At 45.2% G+C, this 23829-nt stretch overlaps 1 protein-coding gene across 8 annotated transcripts in view; it reads right to left on the bottom strand.

Annotated features, from left to right (window-relative positions):
• The window catches only part of LOC144374982 (uncharacterized), a 262307-nt gene that overhangs the window by 163004 nt on the left and 75474 nt on the right, over positions 1 to 23829 (bottom strand). For all 8 annotated transcript variants that reach the window (XR_013434224.1, XR_013434266.1, XR_013434269.1 and 5 more), the window contains one exon: positions 12638 to 12738. Coding sequence is in view for 1 of the 8 variants with exons in the window: in XM_078037890.1 (XP_077894016.1) it covers positions 12638 to 12738 (101 nt within the window). In the remaining 7 variants the exon portion in view is untranslated. The remainder of the gene's footprint in view (positions 1 to 12637; positions 12739 to 23829) is intronic.

The following is a 23829-nucleotide window of genomic DNA, read 5'->3' as shown; positions in this document are numbered from 1 at the left end:
GGCATAAAGTCCCCATGAAGATCACTTCTAAAATAACGATAATTGTTATTGCTTAGCTTCCATCCAAATAAGGACTTTCTCCATGGTAGAGGTGCCACTGTCCAAAGACAACACTTCCATTCCAACAGCTTAATGATCTCCATTGCATCCATTAAAGTCCCTAGGGAATTCATCTTTAGGACCATCTCTAGAGCCATAGAGAGGTGAAGGAAGAAGGATCTGGACATCTCCCAACCCTGTAACTTCATGTAGGATAAATCTGAATGAAATGACTATTGAGTTGTCCAATTCTTGTTGGAGAAGAAACAGCCAAGCCCCTAACTTTGGGAGAGGGAAGGATATTTAAAGATGCTAATTTCGTCTTTGAAAGTGCCTGGACTTTTTCACATCACCCTTCCCAGCCACCGCAATCTCTCTTCAATCAGGGCCCCCCAGTGCACAGCTCCTCCATGATGTGAGACCTCAAGAGAACACTGTGATCCTCTGCTTTTGACAGTGCCATTCACTTAGGTGGGCAAGGATCCCCCAGCGTTCTGCTGCAAGCTCACCAGCTGAGCAGGCAACAATGAAAATGAGGAGCAGATGGGATAGCAGAAGTGATGACAGGCCAGCCCTGCCAAGGCACTTGGGCCCTGCCAAGTCACTTGAGAGGGGACCCTAGGGTCATGTGACCAGGGTGTTCACAAATCCATTGAACTTATCCATCTAAATGGTGGCTGTTCTCAAGAGATCACCTTAAAAGGAAGTATAATTGCTCTTTTCCTCAAAATCTACGCAGGGTAGACAGTTCCCAAGTCACTTGGTAAAAGGGAAACTTGAGGATTAGGTGAGAGGATTAAATGAGGTTGATTGAAAGCACAGCTACCATGGTGCTAGGTATGTGGTAGGCACTTAGTAGATGCTGGTTTTTATCATAAGTAATACCTCTGACCTCCCGAGATGTGGTTGGATGCAAGGAAGCCTGAGCCAAAACAAGTAGAGGCTGTCAGTCATCCAAATTACTTCTCATCTTACTCCCATGAGGCACTGGGAGCACATTATGCAAATCAAGGAAGAAAACAGTATTCCCTGGTTAAACAATGCTACTGTGGTGCAGGATTCCATCAAGGCAGGCTTGGAGCCACGTCTTCAGAAGCACAAAGCAAGTTCTAGTTTTATTCTGAAATCTGCTATACCCTAAGGGCTAGGGATAATCATTCTGCTTCTATCTCTTTATTCCTCCAAAGCAGGAGGCCAAGTTACTGTGACACAGATAGCACCATTTGCATACCAAGCCTGGCCCGCCTCCTGGCCACACAGGAAGAGGCCTTCACAACATCTTTGAAGTTTGGCTGAGAACATGTGCTTCCTGGTGCTGCCGTCTTCTTCTTCTTCTTCTTCTTCTTCTTCTTCTTCTTCTTCTTCTTCTTCTTTTCTTCTTCTTTCTTCTTCTTCTTCTCCTTCTCCTTCTCCTTCTCCTTCTCCTTCTCCTCCTCCTCCTCCTCCTCCTCCTCCTCCTCCTCCTCCTTCGTCTTCTTCTTCTTCTTCTTCTTCTTCTTCTTCTTCTTCTTCTTTGTCTTCTTCTTTCTCTCTCTCTCTCTCTCTCTCTCTCTCTCTCTCTCTCTCTCTCTCTCTCTCTCTCTCTCTCCCCCTCAAAACCATCTCAGATAGAACAGAACCAGAGGAAAAAGTGGATCAGCTAAGACCTGGGTAGGACACTCAAGATGTATTGATAAGGTCCTTGCTTAGCATCTGGACGGCCATCTTAAGAGACAGCCGCCATTTTAAGGAAAAAGTCTCTCTTTTTTTCCGCCCAAGGTCATTTCTGAGAAAGGCTCAGCATTCCCTCATACCAACCCAACCCCTAACCACCTGCATTAGGACCCACCCGGCTCTGATTTCTGAGCCTCCCCCCAAAAGTCTCAGAACCCATGCCTGTGTTGCCTCTCTCTCCTATGGAGAGATGGCCTTTATTTGTCAGCTCGACACACAAACTCTCTGGTGTATCTCTGCCTGGTCTCTGCTTTCATTTCTCACTCGCCCATCTCTTGTTCCTCACTTTCCCATCAGTATTCCCATCTCAAACAGGTTGGAGCTCTAAGCTAAAGTCTAAAAAAATCCTTGTTCTGTGGGGAGGAGCTGATGTACTGCCGAGGAAGACTGTAGATCATCTGTTTCCTGCTTCCCAACTAGTTCTGCAGATGGTGGAGATAAAGACATCCATCCTAGAAACTTAGCTCGAGGGCTAGAATCAAAGTGAGATGGGGACACAGAGCCCAGAGAAAGCTGAAGTGGATTAGGCAAGAGGGTTAAACGAGGCACTACCATCTGAGGCACCACTGTTAGCACAGAGCCCCGGACCCTCACCTTCCACCTCTAGTCAGCCTGCCCACTTCCTTTCTAGTCTAAAGAACTAAAGCCTGGATGCTTCAGTGAGGGAGAGAGGGTATTTCTACAGCAGGTGGCTCCAGGGGATTCTTCATAAACTGTGCCTTTGAAAAACTACTGAATGGTTGATTCGGCATTGTTGGGTCTTGACTTCAACCAAATAAACAAAGTGATGAGAGAATCAAAAGGTTCTTCTTCAAAGAAGCCATCTCCTAGCTTCTGGGGTGGATGTAGAAGTTCACTGCTAGAAGGGCCTTGATTTGAGAGAACAATAAGAACAATCTTTGGAAAAGAAAGACGCTCTCTTTCAGCATCACTGACGCTGGTCCAAATCCTGGTTGAAATGAGAAAGACGTTTTCCAAACTGTCTCTACACGAAGAACAGCATCCACCGAGCCATCAGGTGTTGCCCAGCTGCATATTCACAAGTAATTAGCAATCACCGTGGATGTTTGGCCCAGGTCCCGGAGAAAGAGGCTCCGTGTTCAAGTAAGGGGCACTGACTGCACACAAAGGGCAAAGGACAGTCTGAGTGTGCTTCCCTGCTCCGTGAACAGGACAGCATGGGTGACCGGAGGGAGGGCAGGGGCGAGCTCAGGCCCTGGGCTGGGCTGTGTGTTGGTGGAACCAATCTCCGATCTAACCAGAGGTCTGGTCTTTCAGCTGGAGCCTGTGAACCTCTAAGACTCTGTCCCCTCTGCACGACTCACACCTGGGGGTATAGGGAGTTGAATGGTGGCCCCCAAACAACATGTTCAGATCCTAACCCCAGAACCTGTGAATGTGGCCTGGTTGGAAAAGGGGCCTTGGTAGATGTGATTTACTCTAAGATCTCAAGATGAGATCATGCTAGATACACAGATGGCCCCTAAGAGCCATGACAGATGTCCTTGTAAGAAATGAGAGAGAAGAGGGGATACCAGGAGAAGACAGCCAGCAGAGAGACACAGGCGCAAGGCAGGGGACACCTGAGCCACCGGAAGCTGGAAGAGGCAGGAAGAATTCTCCCTAGAGCCATCTGCAGGACAGTAGCCCTCCTGAGGCCTGGGTGCCGGACTTCTGGGCTCTGGAACTGTGAGAGGATGCACTGCTGTTGTTTTCAGCCACCAGGTTTGCGATGCTGTGTTACAGCAGGTCTGGGAAACGGATCCAGGGACTACTGGGAAACGAGACCTGCCCAACGTCTGTGTCACCTCAGATCAAGCCAGGGACGCCTCCCTCCTTCTCTTAGAGTAACAAGGAGATATTCAACATCGACATTCATTTATTCACTCAACAAACCTTCGCTCATCGAGATGTCCACTACCCTCAACCGGTTCATGGTTGAGCAGAGAAAGGTGGGACTGGGAAGAACTAACAAAAGCAGTGTGCGACCCACCAGAGGGAATCCAATGGCAGGAGACTGGGATGGGGGCCCTGAGTCCCCTAAGACACCTCCAAAAGGAGGAGCATGGCTTTTGTCACCCAAGAATGCCAGGGTCGTGAGCAAAATAGCCCTGTGCATTCCTCCCTTCTCTTCCGCTCCGCACTCTGGGCAGGCAAGGCAGGGAGCAGGGAGGCCGAGAGGACAGTGAATTGGTCTCCATGGAGGGGCAAGGCTCAGATTCTCTCCAAACCCCCTCCCAAGTCTATGGTTGGATGCACAACTGGGTGAGGCGGTAGCTATACGGTAACGCCTGCTACTTCACACGGAAAAGTCGATTCAAGCAAGGTGCCACCCAGAGCAGGCACACACACGAGAGTCTTCCCTCGGTGGTGCCCAGCAGAGTCCTCGGTTAACTATGAGGACCAAGCGAGGGCGGGGAATTCTTCCTGAAAACTCACACTTTCCACTCGGTTTTTCTCAGATTGGAAAATGAAAGGCGAGTTCTAATCTGCTGAAAATAAACTTTGAGGAGGATTTACAGATTCCACGCATGGAAGATCAAATGTTGCAATCGAAGGGAATGAGGATGTTTAATCTAACCGGAAAAGAAAGCTCCACACTGAGGAGCAATCAGAATCCACCGCGTCTGTGCTTTTGTGACAGGAAACCACCAACTTGGACACTAGAGATGTTCATTCAGAAATCCAAAGTCTTGGTTTTTGATGGCTCCGGTCCTTAAAAAATAACAGCAGGGGCCAGACCCGCAGGAGTGGAGGTCTCGGGGCTGAGAGTGAGAGAGGATGTGGATGTGGGGTGGGCAGATGCCCACAGGACCTCCAGAGCCAAGTTCAAGCAGGGCTCGGGGTCAGTGACCCCAAGTGAAATCGCACAACTGGTCAGCAGCCTCCGACTAAAACCAGTTCTGGGAAAGAGACGACATCCCTGGAAATGTTTATAGCACGCACTGGCTCGGCTCTTTTCTGCTCTCCGAGGAGGACTGAATCCATTTTGCTCAACACAGCATTTTTAGACAATGTGGGTTTTATGGGTTTTGTGAAACAGAGGAAGGAATGAATTGCAAAACCAAATATAACTAGCAATGTCTTTGTAATTTTAAAATAAAATAAATGAAAACAGTTCAGACCAAGGATTGCCCTCCAAGAATGGAAACCCAAACACAATCTCTTTCTGCTAAAATATAGGGGAAGGAGCAGAAATAAATCCAAACAGACTGAGCTCCAAAAACTGAAACCCAATAAACTCAATGGTAGAAATTAAATACAAATTATTAAAATCTTACCGACCCTAGAGGCTAAGAGTAACATACACAAAGAAATCTATTGTCCTTCCAAATTTTCATGGGCCAGCGTCAAATGTCGATTTTTAAAGCTTCCCATTGCTTTGGGAACATAGAGGTTTATATTGTGATCAGTATTTCCACCTGAGAAATCCTGTCTTGAGTAGCCAAAGAACCAATGAATTGCAAATGCTCTGTAAATGCCCCAGCAAGGTGAGACTTAGAGCTGTCCGACTTATTTTTCTTCCAGAGCAAGTGTGGATACAAAATCAGGGTCTTCTGTGTTTACCCAACCCATCTTACTGTCCAGAAGGAGAATGGTTGAGTCAGTACTGAATAGCCACGCAGGAGAATAACACGCAGTCCTTAGAGATGGCTGAGACGCCTGACAGCCAGAGACGGCTTGTAAATGAGGCTCTGGCAAAGGCGGGGTTAAAGACACTGGCACCATCAGCAACACCCCATCAAGTCCACTGGGCTCACACCAGAATGTGAACCCCAACTGTCAGTGGGTGCTAGGATTAGGCATGATATTTTCCTCTTGCTTTTTCAAATTTAATAATACGATTATAATGAAGAAAAACAATGGATGACAGATGCTCTTAGAAGTTTCTGGAAAACATTTGATCCTCAATTATTTGACTCCACGTTGTCTTCCCAGTCGAGAGGCAGCAACAGAAGGGAAGGGGAGATTTGTTCTTGCCCTGGACTTTGTTCTTTCTGGGGCCCTGGGGTGCAAGTTTGGGGAAGGAGGAGCTTGTTTTGGACACTTGAGGTCTGAGGCGTCTGCGAGGTATACAAGTGGTAGTGGCAATTAAGGGGCTGAGCCCATAAATCTTCAATGAAGAAGATTCTTTTTATGTACTTTAAATTTTACAATTGGGACTATTGGGGGAAAATATTTTCTATCTTCAGCTAATGGTTCTTTGGACCAATTTTAATGTGAAAAGGCATTGAAATTGTTTTGTTTTGTATCGGGTATTGAACCCAGGGGCACTCTACCACTGAGCAACATCCCCAGTCCTTTTTATTTTTCTTTTGAAATAGTCTCGCTGGGTTGCTGAGGCTGGCCTTAAACTTGCGATCCTCTTGCATCAGCCCCCCCAGTGGCTAGAATTAGGGGCATGCACCTGATCACTTTTAATATATGAAATAGTCATACAATAAAATAACTTGGCCAGCCATTCAGATCCAAATTTCAATGCATTTTGAGTTTAAGTTTCCATCCAACTGAAATTCTACCATTTTAAGTCAAATACAGATAAATACTGAAACAGAATTTCTGCTTGCTGGTGACAGAATCCAACAATGCTAAACAGCTTCCATCCATCCTTTTAGCAATATGCAGATTGCCAAGAAACATAATTCTGACAGGCTTTGCTTGGTCACGTGGTCATATCTTGACTCAGGGAGGGCAGGGTATCCCAGTTGATAACCCCACCATGACCGGACATAAGGTAGAAGGAAAGACACCAACCCCAGAGAAGGAACAGACAGGGCAGGAAGATGACCAGTGCCCCGTTCCCTGGTAGCCCATGGACATGTGTCCCATGAACGGTGTTTTATACGGGTGCGACGCGGAGAGAAAACAAGAGCAATACCCACCACTGTGCTCACAGCCATGTGCATGAGACGGCGCAGGGGCGCCCCGCCTGACAAAGACCTTGAGTGCACACACTGCACACAAGACCCATGACTCAGAGCTTTAGAAAACAGAACAAGAAATTAATAACAAAGACAGTGACTTTGCAGTTACGTTTATAAATTCAAAACCAAATGAGCCAAATAGTGGCTGGGGGGAGGGGACAATTCCTTTGAGTGAAATGCTTGGAGAGTCAAATTAACAACAGAGGCCCCATGGTACCCGGAGATGCTTTATTGACTTGTTTTCTAACTCACTTTTGAACACAATGAAAGTTGTGTTTTTAAATAAAACAAATATATTTTTTTCCCCTTCTCAATACTACATAGAAACCTCCAGGGCAAAGTAAAATAAAACCTCATTATTTCGGATTCCACTCATTCCAGAATTATAATAATTTGGCTTGGGCTGTACTGAAGCCTGCTTTGTACTCAATCTTTGAGTCATGGTTTTACTAAACAAATCACTGATACAAACAGGATTGCTGGGAGTCAAGTTCAAGAGAGCCTCCGGGCACAGCTCACACGCCAGCGCCTGCGGCTCCTTAAGGAGCCTCTTAATCACCATTAAAGCAAACGGGAAGGACTTGGTAGCAGCTGGTTCCCATTTCCACAGGCCCCCTGTATTTCTTTTAAAACTCGTCTATAATTCCAATCTTCCACTTATTACAATAAATTTTCATTCTGTAAGTTCAATCAATGTTGGACCAAGTGGTTTAATGTAAAAAGATAGAGACCGTAGAACCCGTTTGCCCATCAGCCTTGAAGTACAGCCATGGGGGCTGCTTTTCCTTTGGGGTGAGGCAACACTATGGAATGGCATGTACCAGTGCCAGCAGGCGTATCTGAGTGAGCACATCCATGTCTTGTAACACAATCCTCTTAGAAAGGTGGTAAATCCCTTAAACATTCTATAATCTCTAATCTCATTCAAACATCATGGGACATACGTGAGATCCCTGTGGCAAAGACAGGAAGTGCTCAGCCAACAGTCCGCGGGCTCCCTGGCATTTCCCAGCCTCCCTCGAGGGACGAGGGCTGGGAGCACAAGTAACAAGTGGCACTTCCGTCAGGGCAGGTAAGAAGGCAGCGTGCTTCCTCCACCTGCCCCTCTTCCCTGACACCGTGACTGCAAGCCCTTTAGTGAGATGGCGAAAAATAAGATGTAGAGCACTGAATCCCTGAGTCACCAGATGGAAGAGACACTCGGGCGAGCTCCAGAATTAATAAATAAATAAATTGTGCTCCTGGAAAAAATTAGGTGCTGCGACTAAGCCACGGAGATTTGGCATCCTAGTGGCTACCTCAGTATAGCTTAGCCTACTCTGATAGTGCACTACCTGTTGGTGTTTTTGTCTCACAGATAAGAAAGCAGAGACTGAAAGAGAATACCTGCACAGATCGAAAATCACCTTGGTAGTAAGTGGCAGGGCTCAGAATAGAACTTAAACCTTTTGATTCTGGGGTGCTTTCTCCCAAGATCCAAATGTTAAGATGTTGCCTGAATGCAAAAATTAATAACCAACTGATATTCAGTGACAAACTATACGACCAATATGCGCTACCAGAGGGACACTTCATTCCCAATTTGTTTAAGCCAGGCCTCTCCCAGTTCACACACGGGAGACCAGAGAGTTGTGCACACCAACGAGGCCTAGACCATGCCGTGGACCTCTGTAGCACTTTGTCCTTTTTTGTAAAGGCTTCTTCATACAAATCAAAAGAGTATTGTTAGGGGCAAGTGGTGAGAACAGACTTGGGAACCAGAAAAATGTAAATATAAGTCCAATTTTTCATCCTGCCAAATTCAAACAAACATCATTTTAAAGACCTGGCAGCCCCCAAAAGTCAGCAGCCACCAGTTAAATAAAAAGCCCATTCACTTAGGAGCAGAAGTGTCAACATGAGCCTTTAACATAAGTCAGGTTTCCATAGCAGAGCGACCCTGTGTGTGTATGGTGACAGGCACATGTGGGCTGGAGTTAGCCAAACAGCATCACCCAAAGTAAATGCAAGGAACACACAGAAGCCCCCCCTCCCAACTCACACTCCATCTCAGGGGCAGATCCTAATGCAAATATGGGGAACTTAGTTGGGATTTTCTAAGGTTGTCATAATTCATCACTCTGGGAGGTAACGTGTCCTCCATCAGTGTTCATAGGTTATAAAAGTAGCAACTACCAACTTTTCTTGTCAGAAATATAAATTGCACTATCTATCCAGAACAAATTAGCATATGCTTCATAAAAACACAAAACTCATAGAAGAAAACTTAAGAACACATCCTTATGACCTTGGAGGAGACAGAGATTATTTAGTGAAGTCAAAGAAAAAACAATTATTGAACAAAGTCAAAATTTAACATTTTTGCTTATCAATAGATACTTTTTAAAATTTATTTATTCATTCTAATTTGTTATATAGGGTAGCAGAATGCATTTCAATTCATGGTACTCATATAGAGCACAATTTTTCATCTCTGGTTATACACAAAGTAGAGTCACACCATTTGTGTCTTCATACGTGTACTTAGGGTAATGATGTCCATCTCATCCCACCACCTTTCCTATCCCTCTGCCCACTCCATTCCTCTCCTTTCCCTTTGTCCTATCTAAAGTTTCCTCCCATGCTCCCCCCACCCCTTTCCCATTTTGGATCAGCATCCTCATATCAGAGAAAACATTCGGCCTTTGGTTTTTTGGAATTGGCTTACTTAGCATAATATTTTCCAGCTCCACTCATTTACCTGCAAATGCCATGATTTTATTATCTTTTAACACTGAGTAATATTCCATTCTGTATATATACCACAGTTCCTTTATCCATTCATCTATTGAAGGGCATCTAGATTGGTTTCACAATTTAGCTATTATGAATTGTGCTGCTATAGATATTGATGCGGCTGTGTTACCAATAGACACTTTTTAAGTGAATAGGCAAGCCATAGACCAGGAGAGATGATTTGCAACCTGAATATCTACAAAATTACCTGATTCTGGAATACACACACACACATATATATATTCATATAAATCACTAACAAAAAGACAACTCAATAAAAGATAAGGAAAAGGTCTGAACTGACATTTTACCAAAGGAAATATTCAAATAATCAGTAAGCACCTGGAAGAGTGCTCAGCATCAGTAGTCATCAGCTGAAACCACAATACCTGTTCCATACCCTCAGGATGGCTCAAATGAATGACTGGTAACACCAGGTCTAGTTGGGATATGCGGCAACAGAACCCTCATAAGATCCCTTTTGTTACACAGGTTGAGCTCCCTCAAACTTAAGTTTTGGATTTCAGAGCATTTCAGATTTTTCAGAGCATTTCAGATTTCAGATTTGGGGATTAGAGATGCCCAACCAGTGAAGTCTATGCAAATGCTCCAAAATCTGAAGTACTTCTGGTCCCAAGTGTTTCAGATAAGGATGCTCAACCTGTATAGCTGGAGACATCTACCCTATGACCCATCAGTCTCCTAGCCAGGTATTAGGAAATCAAAACACATCCAGAGACTTGCTCATAGGAGCTTTATCCAACAGCACAAGCTGGAAACCTCCCAAGAGCTAATTAATAGTGAAATGGATCAGTGAATTGTGGTAGAGTCAGACAATAGAATACCACAGGGAAACAAGGTTCAAAGGGCAGAGACATGAAACAGTGCAGATTTCCAAGACATGACAGACGGACGAGTGTGGAGTGAAAACATCCTATTGAATCTACCTACATGCAAAGTAACACATGCCAGATCATCCCATCTATATGGAGTTTTTAACATGGAAAAATTATTGTATGGTGATAGAAATCAAATCAGGGATTGCGTCCAGAATGGGGAGGGAAAGGCTGGGAAGGGCACAGGATGCTTCCTGGCATGGTGGGAATACTCTCTATCCTTCTGGGGTGTACGATACACAGGGATATGCATTTGTCAAAATGAATCAAACAAAAACACTTAAAATCTGCACATTTCACTACATGGAAATTACACTCTGATTTTTTTAAAAACCATTGAAAAAAAATCTTCCTTTATTAGGCCAAGACTACGGACTCAGCTCAAAGGGAGCACGTATACACACCAGAAGAAGAGAGCAGGCTCCCTCCAGGAAGCAAAGCCCACCTTCTGACCCAGGAGGTGGCTGGGCATTTATTTTCAGCTAGTCTGCAGTCTTGGGCCAAGGTAGGGGGTGACTGCATGAAGCAACCCACATGTCCCAGTGGACTGCATGCCTTTGTGGCATTTGGTGAGATGAGGGCCAGTGCCAGATGCCCCTGTGCAGGAGCATCTTCAGATCTGGTGCCGTCCCTCTCCTACTGCTTGGTGCAGGGTCAGACGGGGTTCACTCAGGGCAGCTTGACAGTGCCCAGCCATGGCCTCACCACAACCTCCCACCTTCTGCCCTGGAGCTCCCCTGACACCTGGAGGTGGGACCCAATAAGAATGCACATGCGTTCAGGGAGCACAGGTGAGATAGAGCCCTGGGGGCCACCTGGACAATACCAGGTGGAGGCTGGGAGCTGATGCATCCCTCTGCAACACTGTGCAGGTCTCTCTTGTCCTAAGGCTTCTCAGCAGGTCCTTGGGGAGAGAGTACCAGTCCCTACATGGTGGGCAACACAGTAACACAACCCTGGACTGACTCGCCTTCCTTCCCTTGTCCCTCCCTGCTGTTCCCTGGAACCACTTTTCAAATAAACCATCTGCACATGGTCCTTTGTCTCGAGCTCTGCTTCCAGAGAACTGGCTAAGACAAGGTTTGTGAATGTGTGTGTATAGAAATACACATCGACATACACAAATGCTCCTCCAGGTACCGAAGCCTTGTATAACACAGATCCCCATTTGACTGGTTGCTTGCCTGGATGCTGTCCCTTGTATAAACCCAGGAAAGACTGATGACCTCCTGCTAAGAAAGTCAGCTCTTGCGAAGACACGCACCTTGATGGGAAACAGCGCGAATCATGACCTCCTGCCCACTCCAGAACCCTTGCGTGGTAAAGGATGAGCCCGTGGCTGGACTGAATTCAATCCTGGGATGAGTGATTGATGGGGGAGAGACTGTTGCCTCCAGGGGAGCATCTATCTTGTCAAAGAAAAACTCTAAAACTTGTGATTTTAACTTTTGAGTGGCTATTGACTTCATACTCAGTGAATCATGATGAAGAATCAAAGCTGTATTGAAAGAGCCCTGACCCATGCCGAGCACAGCTCTGTTCCATAGCATGTTGGTGTGGTTTAAAGCTCCTGCGTGAGACAATGCGAGAGGGTTTAGAGGTGAAATGAGAGCCTTCACCTAATCAGTGCATTAATATGGAGGCTATGGGCAGGTAGGGCTGGAGGAGGTGGTCACTGGGAACTGTGCCTTTGGGGTCTATATTTTGTTCCTGGTGAGTGGAGTCTGTCTCTGCTTCCTGGTGCCGAGTCCTGAGCATGCCCTTCTACCCTGAAGCTCTGCCTCACCTTGGGCCGAGAGCAATGGAGGTCTATATATTAAGACTCTGAAACTCTGAGCCCCACAATAAACTTGTCCCCCTCTGCATTGTTCTTGCAGGACTTTTGGTCACAGTGGTGCAAAATCTGACCAAAACACATCTCTTGTCGGGCCCCGTGGTCCCGCTGATGCTCTGGTCACACAGAGGAGCCTCTGGACTTCCCGTCTCAAGTTCCCCTTTATTTACCCCCTGTGAACTCTGTGTGGACCACGTGGCCCCATGCAAGAAATTTTGCCCTTTGTGTTCTGTCTGTCTCACCTGGGCAGCTGTGACTCACTTTTAAGATTCTTTCTTTTGTTTTGTTTTTCAGCCTCAGAAGAAGCTAGTCAGTGAAAGACAGAGTGTAAATACGGCAAAATCCCTTCCGAGGAGATAGTTCATTAAAATCAAAGGGCTTGTTACAACAGGCTTCCAGGAGAATTGCTTCATGTATGTGTTATAAGGCTTTACAAGGCCTTTGCCAACACTTACCCGGAGTGGCAGGTTGGTGTGTCGGTTCTCTTCTGCAGGGAAGATTCGAGAGAACGGTAATGGGATGTGAAGACAATTACTTAGAAGTATGTTGATGAAACCTGGAAAAATAAATGAGAAGCTATTAAATCAGCCAGAACTGAAGCCAGGCTCTAACCACGTGCAGAGACAGACAGGCCTGGGCCCCGCGGAGGCATGTGGAGATCAAGGCCGCGGAGAGTTCATCAGTCCTAATTGCGGCTGCTGCTGTTCTCTGTTCCACACAGTTATCGCCCCAGACACAGGGCACAGAGAGCCCTGCAGAGATGCAGCTTAAACTAGAATCCCTGTGTGCAGGAGGGACATGAAATGCATCCTGACGGATCCTGTTCTCTCTAGTTTCTAGATTAACCCAAAGAGACTTGGGTTTCACTGACAAAGAGGATGCAATCTCTACTGGGAGGAATATCTACTGCGAAGTGCCCCAATAACCTTTTTTGACATAAACTGCTCAAAGTTGAACAGTGAGGAATGCCTGGGCGCGTGGCTGCCACTGTCTGCCCCTCATACCCTCCAGCCGCCTCCACCCACGTGTTCCAACGTTCCAGATGCCTGCTCTTCCTGTGCACACCTGGTGGCCTCCGGTCTCTGGGCTTTCACCCTTCCCGCCCCTGGACCACAGTATGTCACTTTTTGTCTCCTCCTCCTCCATGACACAGCTCACAGGCCAGCTTCTCCAGGAAATTCCCACCCGAGCTTTCCCATTTCTTCTTTGGTCTTCCCTCTGCAGCTAGTTCCTCCTCCCATCTAGTCTCCCAGAACACTACAAAGCAGATTCCTCGCGAGAGGGAAGCTCTGTCAGGCTCATTTCCACACTTCCCTGCTAGCCCTACCCTGAACTCAGACAGCTGGATTTCTTTCCCTGAGAAAGTAAGAAAATATTCAAGGGTTGCTGTCTTGAAAAACACCTGGAAGGATTCAGGGCTACGTTCAGCTGGAGACTCCACCACACTGCACACAACACGCTCACAATGCCCCAAGCCTCCTAACACTATGAAGAAACAGGTCCTGCAAAGTGACGAAATCCACCCGGAGTCCAGGTCCACGCAGGCTTAATCCACAAGTGGCCACATGTGGATTTCCTGATTAAAATGCACACTGGGCTGGGTGCAGCGGCACACACCTGTAATTTCAGTGGCTGGGGAGGCTGAGGCAGGAGGATCACCAGTTCAAAGCCAGCCTGTCTCTAAACTCTTGTCTCTAAATAAAATATAAAATAGGGCTGGGAGTGTGGCTCAGTGGTCAAGTGCTTGAGTTCAATCCCAGGTACAGTGGGTTTCTAGAAGAATCACTCAGCCAGACAAATGAATGAGGAAGATGAGGGAAATCATTTGCATGGTGAACAACAAAGGCTCTTAAAGTCTGGACTTCTCTAACTTGTGAGAATGTTCCTCCTGGAAGAACCCTTGAGTGAACACAGCACTGTGATCCTGAACATGACCTCTCTTGGAATCTGAAGGGCCGAGCGGGAAACCATGACATTCCTAATATCTCATGCATCCAGAGACCCCTTCTTAATATTTCTCTGTCTTCCTGCCTTCATCATGAATACACAACAAGGCTCCTTCAAAAACTGAAAATTTACTTCAAGTAAAATTCAGTGATGACATAGCGAAGAAACCAGAAGAGAGGAAAAAAAGAATATAATTTAGAAATGCTTTTCCTCCTATGAAGGAACAACGAGTTATTATGTCACATTAAAAACAATGGTTTCACCAGGCAAGGTGGCGCTCACCTGTAATCCCAGCAGCCTGTTAGGCTGAGGCAGGAAGATGGTGAGTTTAAAACCAGCCTCAGCAACAACAAGGAGGTGCTAAGCAACTCAGTGAGATCCTGTCTCTAGATAAAAAAAAAAATACATAAAAGCACCAGGGATGTGGCTCAGTGTTCGAGTCCCCTTGATTCAATTCCTGGTACTCTGGTACCTTAAAAAAAAAAAAATGGTTTCTCACAATTCATCAAAGAGAGAAATCTGAACGCACCAGCCATGGCCTGATGAATGTCCTGGGCAGGCCATGGACTCAGGCTGCACACCCCACAGGGGGGAGAAGGCTAAATCAGCTGGAAAAAGGTGGAGCCAGACAGCTCCATGAGCATGAGTGTAGACAAGCGTGGATAATTTTAACTCTCACTGCAGCTAGACTGACCACGGAACTGTCACCTCACATCGAGCCTGTAACTGAGAAACCACAATTATCCTTTTGAGCACATTTACGAGGAAGCACAGGGAGCCCACGGTGGTGTCACAGTGAAACCATTTAGAGCAGGTGGATGGGGCAGTGAGGAGGATTGTCACATGCGGGTGCCTGCAGAGATGGAGAAAGGCAGCCAGAAGGCCAGCTCCCCAGCAGCTGACTATAAAGGGGACCGCAGAGGCAGGGATGAATAATGGAGCTGGAAAGGGGACGAGGAAGGGGGCGCAGAGGACAGTGGCTGACTTGGTCACAAGCACCCACCCTGCAAAGTCTCTGAGGTCCAAGAAGTGGCTCTGAAATGAGGGCAAAGACGAGTTCCTTTTTTGCTTGCATGGAAAAAGCTTCCCCCAGCTAAATCGGATTCTCCTTTCCTTTCCAATCTCTGAGCCCCAGGCGGTGACATGTGCAATGTTATCTAGAGCTTGATCCAACATTTAACCACAACCTGAGAACACCCGCTGACATGTTTGGGATCATTAAGATAATGAATCATTTACATTCTGTGAATTTCTTTAAAACTCCTCCAAAGAAATAAGTCATGAGTGCAGCCCCCAGTTTGGGATGCACAAACGGCTCCTGTTTCTAACTGTCCCCAGCGACTCCCCAGCTTCAATTTGGAAAGATCATCAAGCAGTCAAATTCTGTAGCTTTCACCATGACGTGACGGTCCCATTTTCTCCCACTTTAGAATCCTGGTACGTGAAAATCCCCTCAGGTCTTACCCTGGTCATACATACATTTGGGGGCAATGATGAATCTGGGGGATTCAAAACCCAGGGCACTGGTTTACTTTACACAACCCCAGGACTTCGATTTACAGCGTTCTCCAGGCGTGGTAGAAGATTTGGAGGCCAGTGTCTCCAAGTGAGGCCAGACGTTGTCCACTCCTGTCAGTCACTAGGAAACTCAGATAACAGGAGGAAAGTTACATTCTAAGCACGTGTCAGGCGGCATCAGTGAGGAGCCATGGGCCAAGTGTTGCGACACAATAATAAGGTAAGAAGAAACTGGCAGGAGAGATCCCAGGATGGAGAAAATTATCTGGAGGAAGGTGGAGCCATACAGTTCAGCAAGCAGGAGTGTGGGCAAGGCCAAGGCCGGGACTCCTGCACCAAAATGCCAGAAGCCCGGCACTGGGCCTCTTCCTTACCTGAGCTCTCCTGCTCAGCTCTCTCAGAGAACCCCACTCCTGGGGAACACCTCCCTTGTGTTACTAGTAGGGATCACCAAACAAACAGCAGCCATCTGTATAGAGATTGCTCTCTACAAACAAAGCCAGGATTGTGCGTGTTTACATTTAAGACCAAAAGAAAATTACAATAGTTCCCCCTTATCTGTGGGGGATACATCCCAAACCCACAGTGGATGCCTGAAACCACAAATGGGGTCAAACCTTATACCTACTATGTATTTTCCAAGGCATGGATATTCATGGCAAAGTTCAATTTATAAATTAGATACAGTCAGAAATGAACAATAAGTATAATGATATACTATAATAAAAGTTATGTGAACATGGTCTTTCTCTCTTCAAACAGCTCATTGAACTGAAGATTTTATAAACTTTTGTATAGAATTTGTTTTCGAAAGTTGAGGACTTTCACGTTTTTTCACTTAAAGGAAGCGCTTCACGGCTGGCTTCTCCCTGGCATAGCTGAATTGCCAGCCTTACTAATCTTGCCTTTGGGGCCATTAGTAAGTCAGAAAAGTGTAACTTGAACACAACCACTATGACACCATGATAGTGGTTCTGATAACTTAAACTGCTTCTAAGTGACTAACAGGCAGGCAGTGCATACAGGGTGGATACACTGGACAAAGTGGCAAATCAAATCCCAGGCAAAACAGAGAGGGACAGTGTGAGATTTCATTATGCAACTCAGGACAACACATCATTTTAAATGTAGAAAATGTTTGTTTCTGGAACTTTCCATTTACTCTTTTCAGATTGTGATTTACCCTAGAAAACTAAAACCATAGGAAATGAAACTAAGGATAAAGATGGACTATTGTATTTTTCACATGATAGTTTCTCCTCTAAAATGGACAAGAGAAGTAAAGAATTATGTCCAGCATGAAAGTTTGGCCTCTTTCCCTTTGACCTTAAATGATAAGGCCCTTTGTGCCTTTTAGCTTATATCAGTGATGTTCAAAATATGCTCCAGCAGCATCTAATTCACCTGAGGATTGGTCAGAAATGCACATTCTCAGGGCGACCCCTACCCATGGCTAACTGAATCAGAATTCCTCAGAACAGAGCCCACAACCCAGCTTTCATAAAGTCTCTCAGTAACTCTGATGCTCAGAGAGAGCACAAGGACCGTTTCTATAGATGAACCAACCTTCTTCTCTGGCATTCTCCATCGGTGCCCACAGGCTCATTCTCCCTGCAGAGGGGCACAGGCAGAGGCAGCTCCCTGCTCTGCTCTCAGTTGTTCCCTTCTGGTCTGTTTACGGTCTGCTCTATTCTCCCCATGCACTGGGAGGGCACGTGCTTAACTAGGAACAGTTTTCCTACAGACAGCGAGAACACCTTGTGCCGAGTTCTGAAAAACATTTTTTTTTAGCCATTTCAGGTGACGATCCCCCAAGTGACCATAACCCCCAGAACTCCGGTGGAGGTTCCGAGTGCTCTGCGGACAGGAAGCGACTGCAGCATTTACACTATCCAGAAGTGAGTGGTGATGAACTCTGGCACTGCTACAAAAAGAAAAACCCAGGCTCAGAGACGCAGAAAGTCCAAGAATACATTCTGCAGTGGAGAGGAAAAACCCACACAAACTCAAAACAAAACCGGTTCAAATAAACCTCACTGCTCGCCATCTATAAACAGAGCGAGTTCAAGGGAGAATCTTTTGGCCCCAACAAGAACCATGGGATGAGATAAGATGTTTTCTCCTTCATTTGAACGTGTGAGCCGCACGGCTCCCCATTATCATGGCATTTCAAACATCCATTAATGATTTAATTGACGAAGTCCTTTTCTCCCCACGTTGGGTTTATCTGGGCAGCGCTTCCTGTCATTATCTGACATGTCTGGCAGCTTAATGAAGGCTGCATGTCAGCAAACACTATTTCTTAAAAATGGGAGGGTAAACTTACAAGGAGGCAAGTCTCCATCAGACGCCGAGGCCACTCGTGCCCCGACTTGACTTGCACGTCTGACACAGCTGCTCTAAGTGGTCCACGTGGCTTGGGGCAACGGAGCTGTTAAATCATGTTCACAGAGGACGTGCTTCGGGCTTGAAATACAACCCGGTTCATGAATTTACCTTCTTCACGTCCCAGGTACCGCTCTGCATACCCGACGTGAAAATCTTTTGTGCTAAATATTTTCAAAATCTCTATCATATTGAATTCCGACAGGAAGTCAGCCCTGGGTTTTGCTTCTCTGAAAAAGGCATGCTTCCAGTCCGTGGTGACATATCTCAACTGTTCGGCCTGGCTGTGTTTTCCAGGAGCCATGGCTGGAATTCTCTCTAACCCAACAGAACCCCTTTTAACGACTTCAGGGGAATCAGCGTGTTTGTGTTGGCTCGCGGGGTTCCGAGGCTGCGGACCTGGCCCGCTCAGGTCCGGAGGCAGCCGGGGAAGGCATTAGTCCCCCCGAATGGCTCCCCCACCAGCTTCATGGCCAAGAGCAATGCCAGGGAGTTCAACTGATTACTTGCTTTGTGGAAACAAAAGCCAAAGCCCAGGAATCAACGTCCCCTGGGAAAGGTCAATAGTCCTCGGTGCTGTAATGGATGTAACAAATATTTAAATAAGGATAATATAAAAATGTGTGCAGTCATTTTGATTTATTTCCAATTTCTTGGCTTTCACTCCACGGAGTGGTTCACAAATTCAGACCTGATTTCTGCTGACTTGTCAAGCCATACCACTTTTATTTTCCTTCCTTCTACTTGCCTTTCAATCATATTTCACAGTCGCTTCCAAAAGGACCACAAAGTGTAGCACCAGCCATAGGCTCAGCCTATCGAGTGACTCCATATTATGTGGTTTTACAGAGCAGGCAAGCTGAGCGGAGCTCTGGACAATGGAGAGAGAAGGTCAAGGCTCTAGCCATCTAGAGGTCCAAAGCCAGTGAATGGCCAGCCCCAGTTCAGCCCCAACCCTTAGGGCAGCTTCTTCCCTGGCCAAGGCATGAGTCCTACTGGCATGGGGAAGATGAGAACCTCTTGAATTTAGAATTGCAATGTGCTTCAACTGGAGGGACCCAGAACCTTCTCTGGGCTGGATGAAGTGGGTTGCCGAAGATGCTCGGCAAGCAGTACGTGAGTCAAAACACAGGGGGAAGGGCGTGGCCTGGCATGACATTCTCCCTCACACGCACCAGCTGCAAAAGCGTTCATTCAACTTCATCCTAAGTGAACTCAAAGGGCAGCGAGGCCCTGCTCTGGCCCCTGCTGGGCCATAGCCCAATTCCCAATGTAGAGTGGATTCCGTGGGGTGGGAAGGAAGGCAGATGGGAGATGGGCTCCACGGACTGGTACTGGTACCTCCCTCCATACCCATTCCACACACTCTCTCAGGACACCAATGGGCATGTGTGCTTCTCTTCTTTTATTGTGAAAAAAGTTTCCATGGGCATGGCAGCACCACTTCAAGATCATTGGCTGCATCCTTGTCACTGTGCCCATTGGTCTCTTAATGAGGGCCAAAAAATGATAGTCTTTAACCTCAGCTGTTCTCTCAACTCAAAAAGTTACCATTGCACCAGGAACAACTACAGAAATGCATTTTCTCACTGATTCTTGCAACAGCCATCAGATCAGTCTTATGACCACTCTGTAAGATACGACGATATTTGCGCTGAATCATATAATATCTATTTTTTTGCTCCCTTTTTTTTATAACTTTAAATTTCAAGCAGAATGCAGGTTCGACAATAGTGGTGACCTTGTCTCTCTTGCTGACAATTCTATTTCCAGCACCTAAAAGCATACACACATATTTAGTAAGTTTTTACTCTATGAATGAAAATCATCATTTCAGTTAAGGAAGCTCAGTCTTAGGGAAGTGAGTTAATTTATTAGAGGGAAAGTTGTCTTTCAAACACACACGCGCACACACACACACACACACATATATATATATGTATATATACTTCATAAATATAATTAGATGCAAAAGATGTCCTCATGATAAAAGGAACAGGGAAATATCCATATTCCCAATGGTCTTTTCTAAGGCCCATATAGCACAGGTGAACTTCCTAGAGACCCTGACCTTTATGGTTATAACACAAAATAACAAAATATGCTTTTAATAGATGGAGCATTGTACCTCCAAGACATATTTCTAAGACTCTGGAGACTGGAAATTTGTTGAGAAATCGCATCTACTGCTACTAACCTTACCAGAACAATGGCAGCTAAGTCCATATCAACCCTATAGGTAGAACGCCGGGTTCTTCAGGTAGACCACAGTTGGTGACGAATTCCATGTCACACAAAATGAATCATTAGGAATTTTGCTAAACACCTAGAGTTAACAGGCTTCCATGGTAGATATAACAGAAATCAATCAGGGAGAGGAAAAGACTGCTTGGGGAACCATTAATGGGCTTTGGGTTCCTGAACGTTTATTGAACAAAGGATATTTTCCAGATGCTCAGGGTCTTCACAGAACCAGGCAATAACTGGAACTGGAGCCTGCAGTGTGGCAGTAAGGGCTCTATAAAGGAGAAACTCCCCTGAGGCCAGGTGGAGGTGGGGAAATGCTATGTCCACAAGTTTTCTGAAAATAGAGCCGCCGCACGGGGCTGGCGGTGACCTAAGCCAAGGCAGGAGTGAAATGAGCTGCCCATCACAGGCCCGGAATGATTCATCTTTTACATTAGAAGAGGGTAAAGGCCACCTCAGAAAAGAAAGTCACCAGCATTCAAGTAAGCTGCTTTGTACCGTGTTACAAATGAAATTTAAGGAATCTAACAGACTCTTAATGAAAAAAAATAAATCTTCAGAAGTTATTATCTGGGAAACCTGGACATTGTCTGAGGACCTGGTGGCCTGTGACAACTCAACATTTGCCTGGTGGGATTGCCAAGGGGTCAGATATCAGCCCATAAAGTCGCTACTATAATTGATGCAGCTTGATGGGAGGGAAAGGATCAGCCGGAGCTGGAGGTCTGCAGCAGAGGGAGGTGGGCGGGCGTGCCAGCTCCACGGCCTTGCTTCTGAAAACAGAAGGGCTCTGTGGAATTTTTCCACAGGCTACAATGAGAGGCCAAGTAAAACCAGGCGCCAGGAACAGGTGATGAGCCCCAGACTGGACTTCTCCACGTTCAGGATGTGGCCTACTTATTTCCTCCAAATTACAGCAACCGAAAAAATTTACTTCTTTCTTTCAAGGATGACTTCGAAGTTTAGAAAATCCCCATTTTAAGTCGTCCATGTTTGATAGCAAACAAGAAATAAAGAAACTACACATGAACAGAAATATACAAACATGGAGTCATTTCACTTGGCTTTCCAGATTCCACAGGCGGAGGGTTGAGTTTATTTTATACCTGGGTTCATGAGCTAATATCCTCCACAGTCTTGGAAAATCTGCCTCTTGCATTATTTTGATTATTTGCTGTCTCCCCCACCCCATCTCCTGCTCCTTTTCTCCTCTCCATACAAGCCACAGTTCTAAAGGATTTAATCTGTATCCTCAAACTGGTAAGTATCTCTATAAAATGTTTGACTGTTTTGCATGTGTGTCTATAGTTTAATTTTACATCAATGGCATTTGGGCTAAGGACCATATTTTTCCCCTTTTGAAATTCAATGCCAAGTTTTAAAGATCTGTTCCCATTGCTGAGAGTACATCAGTTGTAGCTCTGTCTACTTAGTGATGCCCTCCTCTACATGGACTAAACCACTCCTCTCCAATGGACGTGCACATTGACTCCATTTCCGCAAGACACAAACAGTAAGCTGCAAGCATCTGCACCTATGTCTTTCTCTGGACTCATGCATGGAATTTTTTCGGAGATTGCCCATAGGTGGGATTCTGAGTGCCCTATCCCCATTGCTTTCCAGGATGCTGACTAGTTCCCCTTTCCCCAGCAGGATACAAGGGTTCCTATTATCCCATCACTGCCAACCCGTAGGCATAAACTTGATACAATATTGCTGATTAAAATGGGTAGAGAATTTATCCTACTCTAATTTTAATTTGCATTTCTTTGAAATCCACTGAGTTTGAGCATCTCTTCACGTATTTGTTAGCCACACATTTCCCTTCCGTGAACTGCCGCTCATATGCTGTGTCCATAATTTTCTAGAGTTTTCTCTCTTATTTCTTCGTGGAATTCCCTGCATCCTAGTTACTGGTCTTTCACTGGTCTGGGACATATGTTTTCCTAATCCCTCATCTGTCTGTTAACTTTGTCTCTGTTGTCCTTTTTAAAACAGGTCCCTTTGTGTCATGTATAAATAGTTTATTCCACGGGGGTCATGTTGAAGAAGTCCACCTTTGGCGTGAAGTCCAGTGTCTTCTCCCCTGGAAGTCTAGATTTACTTCACACACTGTGGTTTTCCATCCAGCCTGGTCTAGGCTCTGTATGGCATGCGGCAGGGCTCTGGCTTGGTTTTTCTCTATATGGTGTCTTCATTTTCTCCACACTATTAAGAAATTTCTTCTACTGCCAAATGACCTTTATCATATCCAATTGCCACATCTAAAGGAATCAGTTTCTGAGCCATTTACATTCAAGAAGTCTGTTTCTCCATTTTTGTAACAGTAGCACCCTGTTTTATTCCTGGAGGTTTGTCCTAGGTAGGTCTCAACATCTGGTAATGGAAGGTTGTCTTTTTCCTCTTCTTGTAACATAGCTATTCACGGACTTATACATTTATGAACATAGAGTAACTTTGTCACATTCCTTTAAAAAAGAAAAAATAAAGTTCACTGAAATTTAGATTAGTTTGGAGAGAATTGGCGTATTTAAATGTCAAATCATCCCTTTTGAAAGAACGGAGAAGCTCTCCATTGAGTCATAAATTCTTAAAATGTTACCTGTGACCTACATTCCTTGTTAATTCCTATATGATTTTACAATTTTTGTTTCATCTCTTCCTTTCTATACATTTATACTTGTGTAGCTTGTATTTCACTGTGCATTTTTTAATGTTTATGTTCCAAGGTGAAAAGGCCATTTGCACTGTCTTTGATAGAAATGGAGTCAAGAATATCCTCGTCTCAATGATTAAAACAAATAAATACATAGAAGGAAGACCAGTGGAAGAGAGGAAGGGGATCGGGCAGGGAAGAGGTGAGGGAAAGGGAAGGTACTAGGGATGAAATGAGAAAAATATGTTGCATGCATTTGTGAATAGGCCCCAACGAGCCCCAACATTATGCGTAACTATCGGGCACAAATAAAAACAATATATACTTGTCTCATAAAAGGATCTCGATGCCTTTACCATTTTTCTCTTTTCTAGAGTTGTCTATTTCTTAAAACTTTGGTAGAACTCACCAATAAAAACCACAGGATCTGGGACTTTTATGAGAGAAAAGACCTTGATTGCCATTTTTTATTTTATTACCACTTACTGATCTATTTACATTTTCCAATTTTTCTTTCATCAACTGTGGCATTTTATATTTTTCCAGAAATGTAGTTTTCACAGAAAAGTTTCCATGAATGTTTCCATTTCCTGTAGTTTTTAAATCTACTGATAGTTTTTCATTCTATTCTTTCACAGTACTTTCCTCAACTGTGTCTCGTTTATTTCCTTCTTTTTCCTGCTCTATTTTTATTATTTACTTTTTTACTCTTTATCCTGATCATTCCTGCCAGGAGGAAGTGGCCTGCCTTCTAGGGTCTTATATTTGTTTTCACACAGTACTCAATTCAGGTTTTGTTAACCTTCTCTATTATTTTTAATGTATCTTAAATTCCTATCATAAATTTATTGTCTCTATCCTTCTAATGACTTTTTTTTCTAACTCTTCCATATG

Source organism: Ictidomys tridecemlineatus, chromosome 1 (genome assembly GCF_052094955.1).
Source record: "Ictidomys tridecemlineatus isolate mIctTri1 chromosome 1, mIctTri1.hap1, whole genome shotgun sequence".
NCBI lineage: Eukaryota > Metazoa > Chordata > Mammalia > Rodentia > Sciuridae > Ictidomys > Ictidomys tridecemlineatus.
The sequence above is the reverse complement of the archived record's forward strand: the minus strand, read 5'-3'. Positions and strand labels throughout refer to the sequence as shown.